Below are 16,371 nucleotides of genomic sequence, written 5' to 3'. Positions count from 1 at the left end.
TGGCGCAAAAAGCGATCCGCCCGTCTATGCATTGTGCATGAAGACGATTGTGAAGCAAAGGCCGGCGCTGCATGCAACGGCATCCTGGCGCTTTTTGCGGGCTTTGCCGCCGTCTCGGTGTCGGTCGTCGGCCGCGCCTTCGCGCCCTCGACTCGCGACTCGATGGGAAGGTAGTTTGGATAGCCGTCGCGTACGCGAAGCCTCCCACTCGCGCTGTCTAATAGCTAATGCTCGACAATAAGCCCTGTCTGCAGGGGGAACATCGCCGAGCTTGCATAGGTCTTCAGTACATAGCTAATAGCCAGAGCACGCCGAACTCGAGGGAACAGCTCGATCGCTAGCCTCGGAATCCGCTGGTCCAGCAGCAATGCTAGCTGTCGTTGCCAACGGCCGTCAGTGGCTGGTACGCCAGTGACTTGGGAAACATGTACCTACAGTAGCTAGTCGAGCTTAAAAAAAAACGCGGGATACCGAGCTTCGGCAGGCCACTGTCGAAGTGACATGACATGAGAGAGCGCGTTCGAAATCTCTCATCTCCCGATTTGCCTTCTCGTGGTTTAAATCGAGCAAGAAGTCGCCGTGCCTTTGGCAGCAGCTCAGGGCTATTGAACACACGCCGTCAGCCTTCGCTTTCAATCTTTAGCTAGTGGGTCTCTGCCGTTACTGGGGCAAATAAATCTACGCAGGCAATTCCCACTCGACCTGACCGTTACATGGCCAAGTTGAAGTGCATTTTGACCAATCGCAGACTGCCGCCACGTCAGCCGAATAAGAAAAATCCAGATCTCGTTGAAGTGCGTGGTGGCAACGGATACTTGACAAAGACAACGGATACTCGAGGCTGAAGTCTTCACCGCACCAAAGTGTCGTTTTCGCGGCTTTCTAGTAAAACACTGTGCGAGCATTGTTGCTGCATGGGACGTTGACCACGCTGCCTAACTAGCGCCGCTTCACCCACTGGGATATCATGTAAACTTCGCCATGTCTGCGCGAGTGCGGCGTCTGCGTTGCAGTAACCAGCGCAAACGCCGCGTCACGCTGCAGGCTGCGTCTCGCATGGGGAAGTCCCGCGGGCTCCGCTGTGAGATTTTGCGTACATCGAGACACTGTTTTCGGAGCGATGACCCCCCCCTCCCCCTCGCGGGGAGCAGGTAAAGGTGAGTCGTTGTCGAGATCGGTGCAGCTCTCCGCTTACTGCATGTCGTTCCGCTTTGCAGCGCGGACAACGGCAGCCACTGCGAGCAAGGCAGATTGCTCGCAGTGTGCCTGTAACCTCATGCTTCGACGTCGCAGGGCAAGTGCGGTAGACACGCACAATGCTTGGTGTCACGTGTCTCGCAGATGGACCACTACTTTTGGAGAGACGGACGAAGACTTGAGTTGTTGACGGTGTGGAACTTCCACTCTGGAAGCCTCCGTTTAAGAACGGGCTACTCCTCTGCTGCAGCACAGCCCACTATTGTTTCGCAGCCCACTATTGTTTCGCAGAGACAGAGATGCATGGTGTAGGAGCGGTGGTGTAGGAGACAATCGCCAGCGATGAGCGCCTTGCGACAGCGTGCTGCTTGTTGAGATCTCCGCTGGTACTAACACGCAATTTCTTGTCAGCTATCGCTGGCGTGCTACACTGGCTGCATCGCCGTGCTCTCGCGGATCAACGGCATGCAGCGCCACGGACTGCAGCAGTGTATCGAGCACGGCGCCAGTGGCATCGGAGCGAGCTGCATGCTCTTGTGGCAATTACAGCTTGTCCTGCCGCACCGTATTGCCTCGTGCAAGTTGCAGCGCCATGCACGTCGATTACAGTCGTGGCATAGCTCGAATTCAGCAATCCGTTTTTGCATCGCCCTCGTCTGCTACGTGAACGCGGTGGATGAACCTTATTCGATTGGCGGTCCCTGACCGTCTGCTATGATAGCAACGACGAGGAGCGCGACACTTCCTGCTGTTGCTGTTGCTCGCAGGTCACGAAGCCAGTCTGGCAGCGATCGATGCTCGCTTGTTTTCAAAGGCAGAACCTTCGTCAACATACGATATCGAATCGACTACACTGCCTCATGCTGCTGTCGTAGACCGCAACAGCCTGATCGCTTCAGGGTCGACGTGATTGCTCGGCGACCGCGTTGGTCACGCACCACGAACGACTCGTTCAACGAAGTCAACGTGGGCGCTATCATTCTAATCGAAAGTTACAGCTTCAAGCGTCGTCGAGCCACAGGGGGTAACCAAATATCATATGATATTTTTGATAGTAATAGTACTATTTTCGATATTAAATATTAATAGTAGCTCATTTTTGCAAAAGTTAACATAATATTTTTATATTAACTCGGAGAACTGAAAAATATTAGATACTACATGATATTTTATGATATTTTCCCACTTAAGTACGTTTCTTGCCAGCTTACCTCTGTGAACCGAGCGGAGCCAAATAACTTTTTCGATCAGGTTCTAGAAAAGCAGTAGGCTTTAAGACTGACGAGTATCTGCTCTAGTATTTCACTGTGACACAGACAAAGGCGATCGAGATGGAAAACTGCAAACGCTTGCAGCTGTTTAACGTTGATAGAGCGAAATCAAGACATTTGTTCTTGTTCTCTACCGATCTCCTCGTCGACATCGTGCGTCTAATAAACCTGCTGCCTGTGGCGCTAGATTAATGCGCTGAGCAGTGCCAACACACGACGCCAACCTTGCCGTCACTCTCACAATTGTCCTTCCCTCACGGTTGATTAGTAATACTTCAGCTAGTCGAGCGTTAACGACATCTGATTGGTTAATGTAGCCCGATTACGCAATCATTGAGAAATATAATATCGTATCAACTAATATTAAGTTGATATTTAATAATATCATATTGTCTCAGAAGAAAATATTAGGTGATATTTTTTACATTAACTGGTCTACAGGTGATATTTTCACAATATTAACTTCACCGATTTTGGAGTTACCATTAACCCCTGGGCGTGAGGCGTAGTGTCATCGCCTTGCGAGCGACGTTGGCTTCCTGATCGCAATCATTACCATCGTGCTGGTGATGATTATCACGAATTTGCTTCTGCCAATGAAGATCTGACTCATGTGCTGCAAGAGGACTGTGCAAATCTCTCTTCTAGCTTCTTGCAGAGCCGCGTATTTAACAAGGCCTGGTAAGTTGTTATTCCAGGTACATGTACCGGTAATTAGCGTTCGTCCATGCTTGCTGTCTCACAGACTCGATGATGGTGCACTCTCTGACTAAAAGACCAAGCTTCTACTTTTTGTTGCAACTGTGGTTCAGAAGTGACGGCGTGAAGTCTTTGAGATGCGCTGCGGACGATGTTGTTGCAGCAGCCGAGCCATCGTAGAATCAAGTCGCTCGAACGGGTGAAACGCTCCAGTTGTTTTTCCAGCGGGCTGTCTGCCGGCCTCAAAGTATTGCTGTCCACCACCGCCACCGACGTTGAGTCAGTCTCGGTTGCGTTGTCGGCTAGGATTGCTGACGGGTCTGCACCGAACAGTCCCCACAACCTGAGCCGTCTTCCAGTGAAAGACTTCTATCTTGCTGGCAAAGATAAAATCGTTAAACGAGGATAAAACAGCACAGCGAGGAGGATGCTTTTCCGAAGAGCAATAGCCTCTTCATAATATCGTTACGTCCTGAATAGGAAAGAGCGTTGCCTTGGTATTTCAATACCATTGTTGCCGAGCTGGCAACAATAAACCGATAGACCTTGGCAACAGTTGTTGAAGACGCTAAAAGTTGTTGAAACACTTAGCCGATAGGATTCGGTAAGGAACAAGAACATCACTTCGTCGAGTTTTCACTAGAATACGACGATGATCCAATCATCTTCAACATGGAGCTCAACCAGATTCTGGTCCAAAAGTTTTTCATTCCTCGCGTTCGTGTGTTTCAGTATCGAGTCCGACATCGTGTCGTGGGGTCTCATTGATGATCGATCGTTCATACGGTTCTTTCTTCACTGCGCACAGAAGATCTGGGCCTGGGTATCCTAATACGTCCCAATTGGCCCCTAGGGAACAGACAACACAAGCAGATCGCCACGATGCGGTCATTTTAGACCCCAGGCTGGTTGAAAGGCAGTTTCCAGCTCGGAGGATACGTGCACGCCACACGATGGCTCGTGTTTGACGTTCACTCGACACGTGCAGCTTTAGCGACTCCAGAATGGACGTGCCGATTTCCCTGGTGTAGGTGTTGCCCAGTTACGTGGCTATATATCTGGCGGTATCTCGTGCTCGAAAACGTGTCGACAGAAATCCAACGTTTTTTAGAATTGTTTGCCATGAGATAATGGAGAAGTACAGACTTGGATTTATCTGCGCCACCGTTGTGGCAATCGTCGTCACTGCATTGTCCAGACTGAGTATCCGTATTCCAGGAGGATGTGAAATCTTCATGAGCAACTACCTCCTAACGTTAGTAGAATCCGTCTCGGTTTTCCTCTCGAAGACACTGCATGACCAGACATGCTGTCAATCTTTGATTACCTCCTGGTTAGAGCTAGTTATAGGAATGCGACGACGGCCATCCATCACCTTGATGTCGTTTGGCCCTCAACGACAAAATGAATTAAAATGAGCTGTTTGGGTTTGATCTTCATCGAAGTACCGGTACTTCTTGTCCGGTGTTCTGTACCATGCTAGCGAACTCGCCATTAAATACGTTGAGCAACTCGGAAGGTGAGCCAAACTCCGCAATGTGGCCTCGCTTCAGTACCAAAATCTTGTCATAATCCAGAATCGTCTCGACTCGGTGAGCAATCGTCAACACGGTCGCTTCAGCAAATTCCCTACGAATGGACGTCTGGATGAATTCATCTATTGTTCATTCAGAAAAAGAAGAGGTCAGCAAAAAACCAACCGTAACAGTTATCAACAGTCTTCTTCTCACCTGTGGAGTGATCCATTGACGCAGTAGCTTCATCCAGACACAAAATCTTGGAATTACGCAGAATAGCGCGTGCCAGACATATGAGTTGTCGCTCACCAACACTAAAATTGTCGCCACCTTCTCGAACTTCGGCGTCGAGTCCACCACGTAAACTTTTGATAAAATTCTCCAGACGAGATTTCCGGATGGCGTTCCACAGTTCATTATCCGTCGCTTGTCCTGTCGGGTCCAGATTAAAGCGCACACTAGCTGCAAAGAGCACCGGGTCCTGGGGAATGATGGCCATACGGGAACGCAGCTCCGTCAACGTCAGCGCAGTAGTGGCCACTTCATCGATGTAAATACTGCCACCTCCCACTCCAGAATCGAACGATACCATGCGGAAAAGTGCAAGAAGCAGCGAGCTTTTACCCGCTCCAGTACGTCCACAGATCCCAACTTTCTCACCTCCTCTCACCGTAAATGAAATATTGTGAAGCACTGGCGCTGAGAGGGGGTCGTACCGTACACAAACATTGACAAAGTTGATCTTGCCGTGCTCAGGCCACTGTGGTCGCAGCTGCAACGAACGTGACTTGGGGGAAGTATACCGTTCGTAATGATGATTAAGCAGCGTCACGGGTTCGGTATCCACGCGGCAGTATTCATCTATACGCTCGACGCTGTTCATCATGTTCTCCATGTCGATATTGTTGCGGATGATCCAGTTAAGTAGCGACGTCATATTCTGCGAATAACTCAGTAGCAGCCCCGCCATGGCACTGGAGAGCGCCACGTGGTCGCGGCTGACGAAGAACGCGACTGCGAACGTGATCACCGCCCCGAGGAGCTCCAAGCGAACTCCAAGCCACCGGTTGATCAGGTTTAAGAGTAGAAAAGCCTTGGTGTTCTCGTTGATCTTGAGCGCTTGTGTGTGTTGACTCTGTGCCACCATCTCGAAAGTCCTGATCGTCACCAGACCATTCAACGTCTGCGTGAAATGCGCGTACACGGGGCTCTTGGAGATATTATCCAGACGTTGCAGCTCTCGACAGGATTTCCCGTAGAATCGCTGGTACGCGACGTAGCAGATGAAGACTGGGACAAGCAGAACCAGCAGTACAGGAGCCGTAGAGCTCTGAATTGCCAGCATGCTGAGAAGCGCGAGAAGCATGGAGACAAACTGGACGATGGCTGTGTTCAGTTTCTGATCTGGAATCGTAACAAACACATAACGTTAAGCTACCAAATAAAGATTGTTATTTGTGCAGCTTGCACGTACCGATTGTGTTCACGTCGTTAGAAAATCGATTGAGGATACGACCGACTGGTGTCGTGTCAAAGAAGCGCATCGTCCCCTTTATAACGCGACGGAGGAGTCGGTGGTGAATTTGTTTCGACGCACTACACATAAAAAAAAATCTCAGTTAAATGTTAGCACGGTACGAACTTCGATAACTGCGTACCTGAGTCCAGCGTATCGACAGCACAGGTCTCCAACAAACCCCAGTGCGATGGTACTTAGACCGAGATAAGCGTATACCGACAGATAGAACGTCAAGTTACCCCCCCTGGGTCTGTTACTGGTCCAGTTTGTCAGCCACAAATCTGTCGATACAGACGAAATCTGCGTTCCAAAAAGCAGCGCAAACGCCCCAACTGTCGAAATGACGCCGCAAGACACAATGTACGACGAGTAAACGCTCCACGACAGATTCCCCTCTGCCTTCTCCTCGTCCTGAACCAGAACGCCAGTACCACCCGCGTCACCGTCCACACTGGAGCTAAATCTAGCTCTAGATTTAGATTTGATCATGTTCAGATTACCAGATTGATGACCCGAATCCTCGTCGACTTCACGTTTCTCCTCAGCACGTTGAAACGACTTTAGCATCGTAGCAAACTTCCCGTTTGGCGTCACCTGCGTCAAGTCCTCGAATGTACCCATCTCCGCGACTTTTATGTTGTCCATGACGATGATCCAGTCTGCCAGATGAGCGAACTGCAGCGAGTGCGTGCTCAAAACCCGCGTGCGACCAGCCAAAAGTCCACTCGTTGCCTTGTTAAAGCACTGGTTAAACACACGTGTAGCCACTTGCGCGTCCAAAGCAGACAGCGAGTCGTCGAACACGTAAAGATCCTGGTCGTTCGAGTACACTGCGCGTGCGATGGCTACACGTTGCTTCTGTCCGCCGCTCAGCGTCACGCCGTTCTCCCCGATCTCACTTTGGAAGCCATTTGGAAGACTTAAAAGCTCTTTTTCCAGCTCGCAGCTCTTAATTACGCGGTGCAGACGAGCTGCGTCCAGTGGAGCGCCGAATAAAACGTTGTCTTGGACACTGGCGTTGATCAGATACGGCGTTTGTGCGGCGTAAGACACGTATCTCGCAGGAATCCGAACCACGCCGTATTCAGGCTGCAACTCGCCCAGTAACGTCGCTAGTAGAGTCGATTTCCCGCTTCCAACAGCGCCGACCACCAAGGTTAGCTTACCTTTAGGGATCGAGACCGTAACATTGGATAGCTGAGCAGGAGACGCGTCTTTACTCGAGGTTTTCGCAGCTTCATCTGACCATTTGAACGTTGCGTGACGAATCTCAAACGAAGGATCGGAAATAAACGAAGCGGATAGGGACGTCGAGCTGCGTTGGTGGCCTTCGAGACGCAGGAAGGACTCGAGTCTCTTGATGGATACATTCGCTTGGAACATGAGGGAAAACACCTGCGGAAGGACCATTAGAGGCAGGCGAAAAATACTGAACAGCGTGATCGCAGTGAACGCTTTATCAGCTGTCAGAGGTTCGTTTTGGACGTACAAATACGCTGCAAACGTGCCAAACGACACGAGCACGGGCCCAGCTTGTAGGATCACTCTTCCGTACGCGTTCCACACGATCATCTGCTTGAGGAAACCGAGTTCTTGACCGCGGATTTCGTCCACTTGTCCGAACATTTCGCTCTCCCAGGCGTAAAATTTAATCACTCGAATGTGCTGGAGCAACTCGGTTAGGAATTTCAGACGCTTATCGGTGCATTCCAGCATCTTTTTCGAGACTTTGGCGGCTTGGGACGACAGAGCAGCACTTGTAGGCAGCAGAATGACCATAATCAACACTCCAGCAAACGATGCAGCGCCCAGATAATGCACTAGAAGCAGCATGCCAATCATCAGTTGGACGGGAGCGGCCCACGAGTAGTGGATGACGTAGAACAGCTCCAAGATGCGGTTTGTGTCGATTGTAGCCATGTTCAGAATTCGACCCGAACCCAAAGTGCTTTTGGTTTGCGACGAAAGTTTCAGCGACTTCTCGTACACGAGCATCGTGAGTGCCGAACGCACTCGAATGGCTTCTCGTATCACCAGGTGGTGGTGTTGATGCAGACACAAAGTCTGCAGCACTGAGGCAGCGAATAATGTGCCACTTAGAATGTAGCCATAGTGAGAATTGGAGAACATGGCTACTTTCGGGTCCTCCACGTACTTGATGAGCGCATTGATGCAAATGGGTCCAACGAAGCCAAAGCAGTCGCCAGCCAGTTTGCAGGCCCCCGCCACGTACATATTGAAGCCAAAGGCCTGGCGGATCGGGATCCACAGCGATTGGCTATTAGCCTCCGCGTGTTGCACGGCCTCGCGTAGAGTACTGGTCACTCGCGCGGTGTCGTCTTCGGGCTCCAATGCCCATAAATCTTCGGCCTGAAGTGGCTGAGCTGCGCCTTGATCAAGCAGAGGCCCGAGCCAGCTAAAGGTAATGCGAGATAGCCAATGATATCGAGCACCCGAAGCCTTTTCGTGGTGCTGCTGAAGCTGTCGGGTGGGCACTGCTGCTGAGTGTAGCGGCAAGAGCGGCGACACCTCCCCACGAGTAGCCATGCTTTGACCCCTTTTTTCGGGACGCAGTTGCACTTAGTAGTATTATTCTATTTTAAGATCAATTTGTATTAATATTACCTTTACTTTCTGTACTTTTCTTTGTCTGCTGCTGGCTGGTGGTCTGGTGACATCCACAAAAAAGCTAGACGTAAAGTTGGCGTTTTCAAGACGTCACGTACGATTTGAAATCTGTTGGTTGAGACTTTGGACCAGAGCCTCTGACTACCCACTATCGGTGCAGCAGAACCTGCAGCAAATTGACCGGGACTACTGCTTGATCAACCAGCCACCATGGAAGAAGACACACCTCCACCATCGTCACCACCTCCACTTCCGGTGTTCAAGATGCCACGTGTTCACAAGCAAGAATACTGGTCATTCGTTCGCCTCGTAGCACCCAGCACAGAGATGCCACCCGGCCAAACGGCGTGGAAAACTACGGATGCAGAATTAGCCTACTGTCTTAAGTGCAAAACGACGTTTAAGTATAGATCCGGAAGTAGTGCAAGTATTCGCAAGCACATGAACCATGAACATCCCCACGAACTCGGAAGTGTTGGCCGGGAAGCGGCCGTTAAGCGTGTGAAGAACGCGCTCGCTTCAAAGCGTATATCCAGTGCAGTGATCTTCTCTCCAACAAAGAGAACCAAGAAGCAGCTGAAGAAGAGATGGCTACTCGAGCGCTGATTGAATGGATTGCAAAGTGTTTGCGCCCTTTAAGCATTGTCGAAGACGAAGAACTAAGATTTTTTATCACTTTAGTTCAGACTATGCATGGGATCTACGGATTACCTTCGCGCAGAACAATTACGGAGCGGATGCAAGCCCGTGCACAGCAACTGCGATCTCTGTTAAAGGAAAAAATTGCTGAGGAAGTTGATTTTTACTCTCTCACGACGGATATGTGGACCTCACGAACAACGGACAGCTACATCGCGTTAACAATTCATTTCATGACGGATTTTTTTGAATTGAGAAGCTATACTTTAGAGGTTGCTAGTTTTTGTGGCAAGTATACTGGAGTTCGAATTCAAAAAAAACTTCGTGACCTCATGTACACCTGGGGGTAAGATATCTCTCGTGTCTCTAAAGTTGTTCGAGACAATGGAGCAAATATCGTAAAAGCTTGTCACGAACTGGGCGTGGATCATTTCGGTTGCATGGCACATTCTCTACATTTAGTTGTGTCAGGAGCTCTAGCTAAAACTAAGGCTGAAGTGATGGACGAGTCAAATGGCGACGTCGATGAGCAAGAAGGCGGAGCTGTTGATGAAGTAGCCGAGGTTGATAACGGCGAAGAGCATTGGGTAGAGGATCCATCTATGGAATTGGAGGCTATTGCGTTCTTAGAGAATAAACTAGTTGGCTTAGAAACGTACGTAGCGGCAAATTCTGTACGACAAGAGGCGTTGGGAGTCGAAATGCTGGATGTAGCTGACGACTCTGTAGATGAAGGGCTTTTGAACGGATGCATGAGTGCTAATGCAGCGAAGACAATTTTGAAAGCGATGAAGCAGGCAATGTGTGAGTCTCGAAAGGATATATCTAGCTTTCGCAAGATGGTTACCTATTTCAACAAAAGTTCAAAAGGAAAAGGCAAGTTAAAATCTCTGCAAAACCTGGCACATCCGCTCACGGTTATTAAGGATGTGGCAACGAGGTGGAATTATACGCATCATATGATCCGGAGACTGCTGCAGCTTCGACCCGCTGTTCAGGACTTTTTTTGCGTACATGCAAACTTCTAAAGGTATAGAAGATTTTAGCGACGCAAAATTGGCAAGACCTACCAGTGAAATGTGGTTCCATTTGCAGTGCTTGGACAAACTACTTGTGCATTTCGAACTAGTGACAAAGACTCTATCGGGGGATACGTATCCCACGATAACACTGGCATTCCCGTGTATACGTCTTCTGGAAAAGAGACTGATGAGCAAAAATATTTTTTCTAAGGTATCTTCTGCTCATGCGGGGGAGCTTTACTATGGACTAGTGCTGAAGAGAATGCATCTCGTTCGTCGGTTGTTCCTTTTCCTACTTCGAAAGCGTTTTCAAATGCTTCCCGTTGATGTCAAGTACTGCTGTCTGCTCGATCCGCAATTTGCAAATGGCGAAATATTTACTACTGCAGAAAAGGAGGAAGGGCATGCATTTTTGCTGAATGAAGCAATGCGCTTTGCTGGTGTTAGCATCTCTGACGCCAATTTTGCTTCAAGTACCGACGAGAATAGTGACGAAGAAAAAGAATTTCTCAATGATCTGTTTGGAGGAAAGCGAACACCAGAGCCTGAGCGGCAAACGCAATTGTCGTTGCGTGATCAGGTAAAAGATGAGGTGAATCGATACTTCGAGAAAGCTCGGCACAAGGCTCGTGAAGCGTCAAATAACAAGAAAAGGCGGAAACTGGACGACGGTCTGCAATAGTGGCGCGAAAATGCCGAAGCATTTCCCTATTTGGCCCCAGTCGCGAGAAAAACCTTTGGGATAGTAGCGACCTCGGTTTCCTCCAAGCGTTGCTTCTCGTGGACTGGAAATGCTGTCACTGCGCAGCGCAACCGTCTATCCTGTCCTAATGTAAGGGACTTAATTTTTCTGCACAGCAACACGGAGAATGAGAGCTCAAACGAAGCAAAAAGAAAATAAACAATCACATTTGCCTTACAAATATTGCAGTATCATCTTTTTCCTTGCGCTTTATTAAAACCTCGTACGCTAATTACCACAAGGTCTTCCATCACTGTAGCTCGTGGAGAGGGTGAAGGTGGCCGTCGCAACCAAGCGGCCTTCTTGATGCTTCCCTGTGCCGTCTTGCTGGTGAACACGACAAGATTGAGAAAATCGCCGTTGAAATTGGCTTCCGCGTGCCATCCAGTACGCAGAGACGTTCGCTCCACTAATTAGCTGCAGACTTTTGGTATGCTGAATTGAATCTTTATCACTGTCGATCAAATCCACAACCGCTGCTAAGATAAAAAAAACCACATTTCAACAAATCAACGTCTCGTTCTCGTCGACCACGGCTGCTTCCGAAACAATCCACGCGATCCCTTATTCACCAGCAAAATTATCCATATTTGCCAGCAACAGCAAAGATGTGAGCAATCAAACTGGCAGGAGGAGCTCCGTCGGCAGCGACGAGGTTTCCTGCGTCTTAGCATCATGTTCTTCCACACCAAATTAGCCATTTGTCTCCACGGCGCTGCCACGCGAGCCGCAGCACCTGTGTGTTCACTTGAACCTTTTATTTGTTTGCGTCATCCGTTGAGTCTTGAGAATACAGCGACAGCCGCCAGCACATCAGCAATAATAACCGCTGCAGTAATTAGGATCGTATTAGCGGACGAAATACCTCCGTCGCACTCGTTCTGGTACGTGAAGACACTGTCAAACAGCTCTTGGCACGTCGTGACCACCGTCGACGTCGTGTTGCAAACCTGGGGAGACGCCACCGCAGCGCAGCACGAGTTGGACGCAGAACACGTCATCTTGGACCACATGACTCGACACACTGATGCTCCATTGTACTCGCTGCTGTCTGAGTGATGCAGGTTCTTCTGCTGCTTCGTCCAAATAAAGTGTACCTGTGAAATAGCATTGATTAACGAAAGACCTATCATAATGAATGACGCTCTCTTTACGTAAGAAAAAACGCGAACGGGAACTTTTTGACGGAAACGGGAACCACCAAATCTTTACGTTAGCTTCGTTTACGTCCCCATCCCTACTGGTGTTGCCGTTGAGCGTAGGTGAGTACTGGTCGAGAATTGGACCAAAAAGCAAAGGGGTAGGGTTAAATAACCTTAATCGCGACGTTTCAAAAACCTGACAAACCGTCGAGTACTCGGACTTTCAGCCTGACTGCTGTCCACTGAGTGCAGTTTTCAGTCACCGCTTGACGATGCCTACGCCGCCCTGTTTTGTTGCTGTAACGGGCCTAGAGTGTCCGTTACTAGCTTACACGTAATAATGAGGAAGCGTGCAAGCTCCGCGATAGTGAAACCAAGTGCTTAGTCTGAAGGAAAATCAACTCTGTTTTTATTTAGGTCCAGGGCAGCTTGCCCTGACCACTCAAATACACGTCAAACCCTTATTGGCTGATAATGGGTCTGGCTCCCCATATATCAACCAATAGGATGACGGCAGTTCAGCACACGCTAGCCGTGTGCTGCTGCACCTACTTTTGTAATATAAATCTACCTACTTATGTAATGGCGTGGCCCACTACATCACCCCCCTCTTAAAGTTGCACTTACGCAACATAAGGGACGGGCGGGGAACAAATCAATCAAAAGGGAAACGAGAAGAAAATCGTGGCCAACAGGAACGAATGAGGCGGGGACGAGACAGATCCTGCGCCACGCAGGAGAAGTACAACACGACTTGCACAGCAGACAACAGGAGCGGACGATGGAACAGCAACAGCAGCAGATTCCAGCGACGGCGACGTCGCTGACGAGCGCGACGACCGCGGCACGCGGCACCCACGTGATTGACGAGGCGCTGAGACCCTGGGCCCTGTATGACATCTCCGGAGCGCAAGATCCGGAGTCTCTGGACGAGATGAAGGACCTCTTCCGGCGTTTTCGTGCGCTGCGCCAGAAGCCGGTGGACGGCGTCGACCACAGTGCGCTACAGGAGTCGTGGTGCGCCTTCATCCGGCGCTGGAACCGGACGCAAGCGCAGGAAGAGAATCTCGTCGACTGGGTCGCATACCGGGAAGAAATCATCGGGGGCCATTCCTTGGGCGAGCTGCGCGTACGAATCTGCGACAGCGCTTGGAACGCCGACGGCCGCATCTGCTACGTGCGAGTTGCTGAGGCTGCAGGGGGTGTGTGTCGTCTCGCCCGACTACGGACGAGTGGAGAGCCCATGTCGCCGAGCATCCGCTCAGTGATCGCGAGAATGCCTGGATCCAGCGTTACCGTCGCTCGCTGTCCGAAAATGCCAGCGCCGCTAGTCGCGCCGGCTCGCGCCGACACTCATCTCGACGAAGCGCATCTCCGCCGCTCCGTTGGGATTACGAGAACTCGGGTCGTCGTTCTCGGTCGCGCTCGCGCGATCGCCAGCAGCGTCGTTCTCGATCACGCTCGCGTGGTCGTGCGACTGGTGGACACATGGCGCTGCCCCGACCGACGGGGCGGGTCTTTATGATCGACAATCTTCTCGACTATCCAGCGGATCTCGCCAGCTGAGTCGACAACCGGCGGGGGACCGTCCCGGTGATACGACCGACGTTCTGGTTGGGAGCCGCGAGGAAGATCTCGCGGGGAGCTTCTGGACGGCGTATCAGGAGGCGGAGGAGGCCCAGAACGCGGCTGCAAAGGCCGTGAGGACTGCGACTGAGACTCGTCAGTCGTATCGGGAACTCTTGGCGCGGCGTGAGGCTTCTTGAGCGCGCGGTACATGGTAGTCTGCAGAGCGGGACGGTGGAGCAGGCGCCTGGTGTGAATGGCGCGATGGCTCGGCGCGCGCGTCGGGCGGGGCGGCCGCTATATGCGCCGGCGGCTCAGGAGACTGAGTCGAAGAAGGAATCGTAACGGGCAGGTATTGCTTGAGTCGTCCGACGTAGAACGTCGGATGTAGTCGCAGCGACGTGGGGATATCCAATGTGTAAGCCTCGCCAATAACCTTAGTCACCGTAAATGGCCCAATAAAGCGCGGTGCGAGTTTACTCGCGCTGAGGTTGGTGACGGCAGAGTCTCTGATTCCTGAAGTCGACAGGAGCACTCGATCTCCTGTCGCGAACTTTACTGTGTGTTTGCGGCCGCGCTTGTCCGCGTTTTCCTTCTGCTTGTCGACCGCCGTCTGCAGCGCGTCGCGGACGTATCGGGTGACTGCTTGGCGCTGGAGGAGGAAGTCTGAGACAGCGGTGTTATCAGCCGGATGTGCCGGTTGCTTTGGCGCGTAGTTTGCTGATGGAGACACCGCGTTAGCGGTGCCAGGACTGATTAGGGCACGATTCGTCCACGAGGCGAGAGGGGACACTGTGTCGCGGGGAGTCGTCAGGGCCTTCCTGGCCTGGGCGTGTGTCACTGCGTTAACAGTCGCTGAAGATGAGGCTGCACTCGAGGAGGAGTCGGCAACCGGTATGGAAACCGGTTGAGGGTCCATTACCGGTGTTGGCGTAGAAGGCTTGTCGGCAACCGGTATGGTAACCGGTTGTGGGTTCAAAACCGGAGTTGTCACAAAGTGGTTGTCGCCTCTTTCACCCCCACCCAGAGTGGAGCCACACGGCGCCGTGGGACGGCCCACGGCGAGGAGAGCTGGAACGCGAGGGTGCCGAGCGTTGTTGACGAAGAAAGGAGTCAAGCCAGTCGACGCGTGAGCCGCGTTGTTCAGCGCGAACTCAGCAAGCGGAAGGAACAAGCTCCAGCTCGTAGACGACGTCGCATAGCTGCGAAGTACGTCCTCAAGGACGCGATTAACTCGCTCGGTTTGGCCATCCGTCTCCGGATGAGCGGCCGTCGACATCAGCAGCTTTGTCCCTGATAGCTCGAAGAGCTTCGTCCAGAAAGCAGACGTGAACCGCGGATCGCGGTCCGAAACAATGGACTCGGGCATGCCATGATGACGGAAGACTGCATCCACGAAGTGCACCGCGGTATCGGCCGCGATGATCGTATCCGGGACCGGAATGAGGTGAACCATCTTGCTGAACCTGTCGACGAATACCAGGACACCGGAGCGCCCGGCGGAGTCGGGTGGGAGGCCAAAGACGAAGTCCATCGACACCGAGCGCCATGCCTCGGTGGCCACTGGTAAGGGACGCAGGGGAGCCTGCGATGACGCGGACGGTTTCACGCGTTGGCAGATCTCGCAGGTCCTCACCCACTTGCGCACCCACTTATACATGTGGGGCCTGTAAACGTCGCGCGACACTGCGGCGAATGTCTTCTCACGGCCCAAGTGAGCGCCAAGGGGAATATCGTGGAACTCGTGGATGATCCGCGAGCGCAAGTCAGGATCGTTGGGAACCACTACACGCGAAGCATCGAAGCGATCGATGCTGTACGCTAACAGCCCGTCTTCAATCCGATACCTATCGATCTGATGGCGTGTGGAGCGGGACAAAGCACTCAGTGTCTTTTCACTGGGCGAGCGGAGATGTTCCAGAATACTCGAATAGACCGGATCGAACTCATACGCAGTCCGGATTTCGTCGTGGAGTGGGGTTTCTGAAGACACGCTCGCCAGGTTCAATCCCGACGCCAAGCACATAGCACAGTTGTCTTCGTCGTCTTCATCATGCAGCGGTTGTCGACCCAGCAAATCGCGTGGGTCGTAATCTGGACGACGAGACAGAGCATCTGCAAGGATGTTGTTCTTGCCGGGTTTGTAGTGAACCACGAAATTATACTCGGAGAAGAACGACAACCAGCGAGCCATTCGCTGGGAAAGATGAGGGCTCTTCATCGCTGTCCTTAGCGATGACACTCTGAATTTAATCAGAGCGTAGCGCATCGCGAGAAGCTCCTTGTCGTGGACAGGATAGTTGCGCTCCGCTGGCTTTCATCTGTCGAGACTGATAGCTGACGACCCGTTCACGTCCTTCGTCGTCAAACTGCATCAGCGCACAGCCGATGGCAAAGTAGCTCGCGTCGCAAACGACGTGATATGGTTT

The 16,371-nt window shown here is 51.5% G+C and overlaps 2 protein-coding genes across 2 annotated transcripts; both read right to left on the bottom strand.

The window, feature by feature from the left end:
* Positions 1-24: 24 nt before the first annotated feature.
* On the bottom strand, positions 25-916 carry PITG_10805 (uncharacterized protein; the record flags this gene model as incomplete). Its single annotated transcript, XM_002901584.1, has 2 exons — positions 25-213; positions 860-916. The coding sequence occupies 2 exons, from the start codon at positions 914-916 to the stop codon at positions 25-27; spliced, it is 246 nt and encodes an 81-aa protein (XP_002901630.1).
* A 3,687-nt stretch (positions 917-4,603) lies between these two features.
* PITG_10804 (ATP-binding Cassette (ABC) Superfamily) lies at positions 4,604-8,750 on the bottom strand (the record flags this gene model as incomplete). Its single annotated transcript, XM_002901583.1, has 4 exons — positions 4,604-4,824; positions 4,898-6,088; positions 6,159-6,280; positions 6,343-8,750. 4 exons carry the CDS (start codon positions 8,748-8,750, stop codon positions 4,604-4,606), a joined length of 3,942 nt encoding a protein of 1,313 aa, XP_002901629.1.
* Positions 8,751-16,371: the final 7,621 nt, after the last annotated feature.

Source organism: Phytophthora infestans, genomic scaffold (assembly GCF_000142945.1).
Source record: "Phytophthora infestans T30-4 supercont1.20 genomic scaffold, whole genome shotgun sequence".
NCBI lineage: Eukaryota > Oomycota > Peronosporomycetes > Peronosporales > Peronosporaceae > Phytophthora > Phytophthora infestans.
Note: the sequence above shows the minus strand (reverse complement) of the source record. Positions and strands in the feature narration are given on the sequence as shown.